The sequence below is a fragment of the Mangifera indica genome, chromosome 14 (genome assembly GCF_011075055.1).
Source record: "Mangifera indica cultivar Alphonso chromosome 14, CATAS_Mindica_2.1, whole genome shotgun sequence".
Classification (NCBI taxonomy): Eukaryota; Viridiplantae; Streptophyta; class Magnoliopsida; order Sapindales; family Anacardiaceae; genus Mangifera; species Mangifera indica.
In genome coordinates this window covers 3,566,921-3,575,736 of record NC_058150.1, presented here as the reverse complement: position 1 = coordinate 3,575,736, position 8,816 = coordinate 3,566,921, and the positions used below count along the sequence as shown (strand labels likewise).

Genomic DNA, 8,816 nt, shown 5'->3' with positions numbered 1-8,816 from the left:
AACGGTGTTATCTTCTTCGCTTACAGCATCCATCACTATAATTGAAAACTTAGAAATCTCTGAAAAGGAAAAAGCAAAAGTAAATTGAAGCTGAAGGAGAGGAAAGGGCTTTCGCTTTGAAAAAAGAAAATCAGTAAGAAAATCTTCAGTTTTATAATATTTTTATCTGTTTGCAGCAACTTAGGTCACTTAATTTCTTATCGTATTGATAGAATCAATATCTCGATCAAGTTTGGCCTTTAGGTTTTTCGTTTTGCCAATAAATCAATTTTTTTTCTTTTATTCTTAACTGTTATGGTAGTAAATTTTGAAAGAAAACAAATATGAGGAGGAATGGTTTATTGCTGTCAATGTAGTTTGGAAAATATGGTTGCTTTATTGATTTTAGATGTTAAAGAGCTATAATGGATGAGAGGGCTTAGAGTTTTCCTTAATATGATTAGTTGCACATTTGTATACGATATAAATTCAATATTCATCTACTACGTTAGAAGTATAAGGGTCCACTTGACTTTGAATTCGATTATAGTTCTTTGTTTTCTGAAAGTAAGGACAAATATTTTGAAGAAAATGATTTCGCTGTATATTTTGCTAACAATAGTTTTCAAATAAAACCCCTAAGAATTAGTGTAAAATAAGAAAACTATGTTTTTTTCTACTTAACCGTAAAAACAGTTTTTTAGATATTTTATCAACATGTTTTCAAGTGCACGATAGCCGTTTTAATCATCATCTTACTTTTTTTCACAATGGTTTATGGAACCGCCGGTGGCTTCTTTGAAATGATTCTATGGTAGAGTGGGGTTGCCAATAGCTTCCTATATTTCTTGTACACTTGTTCCTCATTAAGCATGCTTAGTTTTGCTTTAGAGTAGTGCAAAAAGAAAATTGGCATGCATTTCTTCTTTTGACATTACTTTTATACCAATGTTATCTTACCTGTTTATTATGGGTTATAGTAAATTAGGTTAATGTAGGTGAGTCCCTTCAATTTCTTGTAAGATATTTTGCTTCTTATTCTTTAAATTTAACTTGTGTTGGCTCTTGGTTTAATGCAAAATAGGTTCTTAATTTGCCTATATAATATTGACCATTTGATAATTATCCTTGCAAATCATGATACTTATTTCTGTGGGTGAAATATGGTTGTTATGTGCAGGGCTGTGACCTTCTTAGTTATGTCAGAAGCTCCAAAAATTTTGACTTCATCCAGAGGTCATGGTAAAGTAGGGCCAGATTACTTTGGTTACTATACATGTGAAGTAAAAGAGCTCTTATATCAGGATGAAGATGTTCTGCCTTTTACTGTAGAAAACCCTGAAATGAGTAAAAGAAATTGTGGCAATGTCAGAGGCGAAGATTCAACTGATGGTAGTGGTAGTGGTGCAAGTTCTTCTTTTAGTAACAGCATTGGAGCTGAGCTTTCAGATTTCAAAATGGAAAGATTGAAGTCATTACTAAGGGAGGGTGTATTTGATCTCTCACCAGAAGTTGATGAGGTATCTTCAGCTTTCTATTGATTTTTATACTCCATGTTTGGATTATGGTAATATACTTATAGATTTGCTTTATGTGCTTCTGATATTAGTTAAACATGAGTAATGATATATTGTATACACAATAGTATGAGGCTGTAAGGATTTTAACTTTAGTCCATCTGAAGTAGAAAGCTTAGTGAAGTTTGTGATTTGATTGAGAACCATTATCAAATGTAATTTTACCAAGAGTTATTAATTGAATTACTAGGGATGAACCTTTGCAGTGATTAAATGGTGTTTATTGATTAAATGGTGAAATTACCTTTGCAGTGAATTACTAGGATATGTTTGATGTTAGTTTAGTCCTTAAAAATGTGTATGTATATGTAACAATTGTTCATTGCCCATTTTGACGAGACCCCTGGGAGACAAGTTTATTTCCTTTGTATTAACCTTGGTCATAGCAAGTCAGTTGACTAAATATATTCATTCACAATTTAAAAGTCTCACCAATTGTTTAACCTCTTGAATGCAGATGTTGGATCCTGTCATAGCCATGTGTCAGTTACAATCTCAAATCAGAAATAGGAAGTCAGCATCCAAGGGTCATGCAGTGGAAGTTCCTTTTAAGAAGCATAAGAGATCTTCTTCCTTCTCTTCAACCAGCATCCCTGGACATCCCAATCCCCTCAATTCTGGATCTTGTAAAGAGGTTATTTTGCTTCTTGCTTTATCATTGTGTTTGGTACTAATTAACCTTTACTGTTTTTACATAGTTGGCAATGCGTTCTTCATATTATTTCTTGAGAAATCCTTGTCACTGTATCTTGTTTCATCGTCTTGTCTTCTTTCTAGGTGGATGATGATTTGCAGTTCCTTCTAGAAAATAACAGCTTGCAGGTTGAGCAGATGACGAAGAAATATTCTGATGAACTCTTAGAAACGGTAATTTTCTGAAATTATATTTAATCTGTTGCTAATATTAAAATATTTCTGTATTTATCAAGGTTGTCTATGCCTCAATTTCTGGATTATCTTGTTAACCTTTACATTCCCTTTATTATGGACTGTGAGTCATTTATTATTTATGAGTAAACTGAGGCTGAATTATTGTTATCTAGCTAGGACACATGGAAAAACAGCTTGAAGAACTTCTTAATGCCGTGGTGTCAAAGTGCAGGTATATTTTTTCTACACAATCTGTTTAGATATGTGTTAAGTATGCATTTTTCAAAACTATATCATTTCATGGGATCTGTTGGTTTCAAGAGTCGAGAATTATGATAAAATCAGATCTAAAGTTGCGACATCGATGTATATTTACTTGTATTATATTGTCACCAATGCTAATGACTTCACATAGTACTTGTTTGGAGAAATAACACTTATGGTGCTTATGCATATGCATTAATAACTAATAGTAAGTTTTTTTTTTCCCTCCAACCATTTCATCTAAAAGGATAAATGTTATATATCTCTTGTCTTAGTTGAAAATTCTCACCTTAGATGATGTCTTTCTATCTGTTATTACTATATCATTCACATCACGTCACCCTCAAATAGGAAGAGGCATCTGGTAAAAAAGTTTAGGATAAAACTGAAGATATGTAGCATTACTTCAGCTACTAACAGTTCTAATCGATCAAAGATTCCCTTGGAGAGAAATTTAAAAAAGGAGCTTAGGACATACAGACTTTCTCTATATTTAATTTGTCCCACTCTAATTTTTATAATACATGAATAGCCAGTCTGGGAATAATTCTTGTCCTCTCCCTCTCTTTTTCTTTTGTGTGCTAGTATCTATTTTTTTAATTTTCTGTTTATATTGGTTAATAATATAAAGGTAGATATCAGTTTGTGTACTGTGGCTTTATATTTAGTATCTTGCCTTGATTGAGCTTCCTAGTACATTTAGCAATCTTAGCCGTACATTGTGGTGTCCTGTTGTTGCCTTAGAATTTGGATACACCATAAAATGGCATATTTTAACAATTTTTTCTGCTTGACTCAAATTTGAATTTCAACCTACAGACCTATGACACTTTCTGAGAAGCAGGAGCTTTGGAAAATGATTCAGAAGTTACCACCCAATAACCTTGATCGTGTTGTTGAAATTGTCCAACATGATAAATCGGCAGAACCCCTATCGTCTGATGAATATTTTATTGATTTAGAAAAAGAGGTAAAGAGCCAAAAACATGACATCAATTGTGAGTATATAGAATTACTAATCCTTTGCAAAATATCGTCTTTCAGGATAATGTAACACTTTGGAGACTGTATTACTATGTTAAAGCAGTTCAGAAAGCTAGGGAGCTCTTAGAGTAGCTAAGGAAATGTTATATTATTAACAAGAATGTTGACATAACTTTGCAACACCAGTGCAATTAGTTGGTCAAGACAAAAATCAGCTTCACGCATTCTTAACAGTAGCTGTCCGGACTTGACGACCAAATTTTGTTTTTGAAATCTTCAAAAGCATCCTCTGGAGAGTCATAACTAGACTATAAATATAAAGTTCATGTTTTGAGTGAATACAGAAAAAAAAGTGTTTCACCTTACCATTAACTGTTACTGCGGACAAGAACATTCTCTGATGATGAATACTTATTTTTTCTGACTTTATTTTTCTGATTTAAAGGAAATGTAGACAAAAAACAAGTTTAGAGAAAGAAAGATCCAGAGAAAAAAGAGGTGATTGTACTCAGCACAGTAAGCATGGTTATATAGTAAGTGTGCCATTACAATGCTTAAAAAACTCTCACTCTTATCTCCTCTAGGTAGCAACCAATTCTTCTCTCTCTTAGTTATGCAATCACTATTACAAATGCTATACAAGAGCTATTATAAAAACTATTTATCTAATTAAAGACTAGTATAAAACGCAACCCTTTTTCGTCTCCTGAAATTCTATCCACAAAACTACTCCCCGTTTGCCAGCCAGCATCTTAAGAGCAGCCTGAATCCCAACCAAATCCGGGGAAAATGTTGGCTTTGCTGTCTTGGGTAGGCACAAAGACCTTGCCATTGTATCCCACTAGCAAAATGGTAAGGTCAACATTATCACCAATATAGCGTAAAAGTCTACAGCTTGTGGATGGGATTTATCGCTTGATACCGAGGACCAGCAAACCTTCATCCAGCTACAATCTGGAAACTTATTTTTACAATTGTTCCCCATCCTTTTTCAAAATCTCAATACTCTTCAGAAGCTTACATGTTAGGACAAGCTTGTCATGCTTCAAGTGGAACAACTTTTCAGCCCATCCTGCTAATCCTGCTTCTCCAAGAATTTTACAAGCCCCAACAATTTATCCAAAAGTGTTAGATCTAGCTTCTGTAGGCATTGATGCTAATATATCATAAGCTTCATGTGGCAGACCAGGCTGAGCAAGAGGGTCAATGAGACAAGTATCTAAATGTCTAGATAACATCTTCTCAAAAACATTTCTACTTTCTCCAGGAAGGCTATGGAATGCATGTGCACTATTAATTGAAGTCAATGTAATAAGATGTGGTCTGTTACTGAACTAAAACATTCAAATACACCAATGATGCTACCTCATTTGGAGTATGTGATTGACAAAGCATTTCCAACAAATACAAAAGCTTGAAAGGAAAAAAAATGAAAGATTTTTAGCCATTGCACCAAAGACCCTGTGAGCATCATCTATAATTCCACACGAGTGCACTAGCCGCTGAAACATCTAAATGAAAAAACTGTTTAATTATTAGGCTATGAATATACCTTTCTAACATCCCAGTGTTCCACATGCCTTGAGCAAATAAGAAAACGCAAATTTATTCCCCCTCTGACCTCCCAACAGCTTCAAGTCATGTACCCAAAAAGCCTCAGCTACCCAAGAATTGAAGACATAGCAAGACACCATCACATCCCACAATCCTAAGCCTTGAAGTTTCAGCTAGCATCACATTGCTAGCTCTTATGTCTTCTATGGGTGGCTTACTGCTCACATTCTTAATGCATGTAATTGAGAGAGAAACCCAATCCACCCACAGTAAGATATTAAATTAAAATAAAAAAGGTTATGATAACATTCAACTACAAAGATGAGCAAAACAATAGTCCAATAGAGGCTATTAGATGCAAAGAATTTGGAATGCACGGGGACCACTTCCAACGGAAACATTAGCACGAAGATGCATGAATCAAAATTGTGTGGCGTGGGAAATTTTGCTAAATGGAACTAAAGAAGTCAAAAGTTAACCCACTTTTAAAAAAATAAAGAATCAAAGATCCGTCTGTATTTATTAAACAAGTAAATCTGAAACACAGTAATTAAATTCATAATCATTATAATAGGTAAGTCAAAGTTTTACAATCATGATAGAAATTTGAACTCAGAGTTTTATCTTAAAAGTTTTTGATATTTTACTAGTTTTATTAATCTTTGAAGTCTTTTAACATTGCATATTGCTACAAACAGAACTGATAAATGTGTCAATGCAAATGGGAAAAGAAAAAGAAGATACTCATATAACGATGGTGTAACATATCCACAGATTTCTCGGCTTCCTCAACACTACTCATTTTCACAAAATCAAATCCTCAACTCTGATAAGTGTCTCTATTACATTCAACAAAACACCATAAAATAACATAACTCATTATCAAAAAAAATAGAAGATGATAAAAATCCCCTCCTACCACTGAAATTTAATAAAATAAAAAGACAGAAACTTTGTACCTCAGAGATCTCGACAATACCAGCCTGGTTAAAAAGCTGGGCCAGATTTTCACTATCAACATCATAAGATGACTGCCCGCAAACCTATTTGAAAGGCTCTCTATACTCCTCTTCTTCACTCCTACCACCGAGATTCTCCTCAACATCGACACAACTCTCAATCTATTGATTATCCCAACTCAGATTCTCTTCTTCCTCTTTTTATTGTTGGGCCCAATCTGCGGTCTGAGCCACGAGTAGAATTATATGTAAAGATGAGAACTTTTTGGTGCTTTGGGCTAACAAAGAGAGGTTTATGGGTTTATTAGAGGATAATGAAAGAACCGGGTTTGGGGTTTTGGTGAAAAGGGTCGTTGCTAAAGAAGTCAAATAGCTTTTAGCCAATAGGAAATGCTTTGAAAGCGGAGTGGCTGAAGAACAATGCATGGTCTTCTTTCTTGTTTCCTTAGACTCTGAGAGAGAGACTCAGTGAGAAGTGAAAAACCGTGTCTTTACCAATTGAAAAAAAGTTTTTAACATTGAATTATTATATTATATTATTTGTAAACCAAATTTATCTTCTTTCTAATCTTCTCAAATTAACTCATTCGTTGCTCGAAAAATTTTATTAGATCTTTGTTAGTCAAGAGCCATGACTCTTGAATTAATGCATTCAATCAGCAAATGAAAATTCAAGGCAAATCTAATGGTAATGCTTGGTGTTGGTCAAAGAATCCATCACTTACAAATATTTTCAAAGAGAATCAATAATGGAATTGAGAGTATTTTTCTATTAGTAATCAAGAAAAGAACAACTAATCCAAAATGAAAAGGCAAAAGCAATTCACGGCATTACATAATAGTTTTTTTGTTATAAGTAGAGAGATTGATTTCGTTCATATACGGGCTTAAAGTTCTTGTAAGCAATTACTGCATAGAAAGGATCTGAACCAGACAACAACCCCATCAGCCTCATAAACCATTTGAATGGCGATTGCTCCTTTTGAGCAGCACCAGCAGCCTCTGGTAATTTTCGAACAATTTCTGCTTGTGTGAATCCCTCAACACATTGAAAATACTGCACAACCAACTGTACACGACTGTATGCACTCCCTTCTCTCCACGCACTGATGGCTTTCTCATAAAACATTCTATTGCTAAAGCTCACAATGAATATTCCCCCAGGTTTCAGCACCCGAAAAACTTCAGAAAACACCTGTAATTGTCTTTCTATTTGTCAGATTATTCATTTCAAGATTTAGCTCTCTGTAATTGAACCCAATTCTTACCTTCTCGGGCTGTTGAAGATACTGCACACTGACAGTACACAGCACCGCATCAAAGCTGCCATCTTGGAACTCAAGTTCTTGATCCTGATTAAGATCCTTCACAAAAAAATAGTCCAGCCGGGGATTCTTGGCGAGCTCTTGTGCGTTGAGCCCATGTCCAACCACTCTTTTAAACACGACTTCTTCAGGAAGATGGCTAACCCATGAGCTCATGAGGTCAAGAACCTCCGAGCCAGGCTTCAGCCGTTGCCTGTAAAGATTGGACAATGTGGAAATGAACCCATCATCCACATGGGTCACGAACCGAGGATAAGCATAGAATTCTCTGTCGGAGAAGGCGTTGAGTTTGGTTCTACCTTCCTTGGTTAAAACCTGTCGTCTGATACTGCCTGCTGATGACTGTCTTCTTTCATTATTCTCATTTACAGTGTTGACAATTTTTGGTTGATAATTTTGGGGTGTGAATAGAAGAGAAGCGCAGGGTTTTAAGCTGGGGATTGGAGAAGACGGATGCCATAACTTGTGGCAGCTGTGAGGCATGGCGACCATGTGGTTTAGATCGGTTGAATCACTTGATGGACCATCCAAATTTTTTGCTACAGAAATTAAAGACACACCATGCTGAGATATTTTGATTTCTGCTGCCTAGAAGGTTATATAGGGGTAAAATATATTTGACATAACATGGGTTAAATGGAATTTTACCGATAAAGTTATTAGATAACATGGTAAAATAAGTACCAAATTTTTATTTTTCATTTGCCAACCAATATAGAGTTAACTATATAAACCATAAATCATAAATTGTTATTAATTAATAGTGAATTATAAATCGTAAATCATAAATTTTTATTTTTTAAACTCTAAATTATAAAACATCAACCATAAAATGAAATTAAACCCTAAACTATCCTACTTAAATTATAAATCTTAAATCTTATACCATAAAAATAAACTATTTCCCATAACCTTAAATCATGATCCTTAAACCTAATCCTTTGCATTTAGGTTTTACATTATATATGCATAATTAATTAAATGAATCACCTTGAAAATATTAATTGACATTAGATGCAAGGATCCTTTCACCCTGGCAGTGGCAGGCTTCCAACTGCTTTTTTAGAATTAGGAGTCAGGCCCACAATTGATTAACATAAATGGACCACAAGTGCTCAAAATGGGCGAAACGTAGCGGAGGCCCAATGCAACCCATCGTTGTTGGCTGCAGTAAGCTTACTTAAATTTGGAGCTCACAGATTTCTCCGCTCTTGCTGGAGAAAACATCATCAATCCATGTATCGTTTTACAATATTTCTTATTCTAAGCAAAAGGAGACTCTGGATGGTCCTTTTAAGAAGACA

The 8,816-nt window shown here is 34.6% G+C and overlaps 2 protein-coding genes and 1 long non-coding RNA gene across 5 annotated transcripts; 1 reads left to right on the top strand and 2 right to left on the bottom strand.

The window, feature by feature from the left end:
* On the top strand, window positions 1-4,039 carry LOC123195469. Of its 3 annotated transcripts, none has more exons than XM_044609180.1 (7): window positions 1-133; window positions 1,160-1,499; window positions 2,014-2,190; window positions 2,334-2,423; window positions 2,600-2,658; window positions 3,510-3,660; window positions 3,735-4,039. In XM_044609180.1, exons 2-7 carry the CDS (start codon window positions 1,179-1,181, stop codon window positions 3,804-3,806), a joined length of 870 nt encoding a protein of 289 aa, XP_044465115.1. In that variant the 5' UTR covers window positions 1-133; window positions 1,160-1,178; the 3' UTR covers window positions 3,807-4,039. The 3 variants fall into 3 exon arrangements, with proteins under 3 accessions (XP_044465115.1, XP_044465114.1, XP_044465116.1); XM_044609181.1 differs by having other exon boundaries at window positions 7-133; window positions 1,160-1,226; window positions 1,312-1,499; window positions 3,510-4,039; XM_044609179.1 differs by having other exon boundaries at window positions 3,510-4,039.
* A 121-nt stretch (window positions 4,040-4,160) lies between these two features.
* On the bottom strand, window positions 4,161-6,606 carry LOC123195470. The gene is made up of 2 exons (XR_006497474.1): window positions 6,188-6,606; window positions 4,161-5,456 (listed from the first exon to the last, which is right to left on the bottom strand). It is a non-coding gene; the product is annotated as an uncharacterized LOC123195470 (long non-coding RNA).
* A 328-nt stretch (window positions 6,607-6,934) lies between these two features.
* Window positions 6,935-8,077, bottom strand: LOC123195953. The gene is made up of 2 exons (XM_044609829.1): window positions 7,456-8,077; window positions 6,935-7,382 (listed from the first exon to the last, which is right to left on the bottom strand). Exons 1-2 carry the CDS (start codon window positions 8,002-8,004, stop codon window positions 7,038-7,040), a joined length of 894 nt encoding a protein of 297 aa, XP_044465764.1. The 5' UTR covers window positions 8,005-8,077; the 3' UTR covers window positions 6,935-7,037.
* Between the last annotated feature and the right edge of the window lie 739 nt (window positions 8,078-8,816).

Bases quoted from the DNA above. Each gene is read 5' to 3' on its own strand.
- LOC123195469 (XM_044609179.1), top strand. From the start codon at position 1,179: ATGTCAGAAGCTCCAAAAATTTTGACTTCATCCAGAGGTCATGGTAAA. The intron at 1,500-2,013 runs GTATCTTCAGCT...TCTTGAATGCAG, and splicing joins TCTCACCAGAAGTTGATGAG to ATGTTGGATCCTGTCATAGC. The intron at 2,191-2,333 runs GTTATTTTGCTT...TCTTCTTTCTAG, and splicing joins ATTCTGGATCTTGTAAAGAG to GTGGATGATGATTTGCAGTT.
- LOC123195953 (XM_044609829.1), bottom strand. From the start codon at position 8,004: ATGGTCGCCATGCCTCACAGCTGCCACAAGTTATGGCATCCGTCTTCT. The intron at 7,383-7,455 runs GTAAGAATTGGG...AGACAATTACAG, and splicing joins ATCTTCAACAGCCCGAGAAG to GTGTTTTCTGAAGTTTTTCG.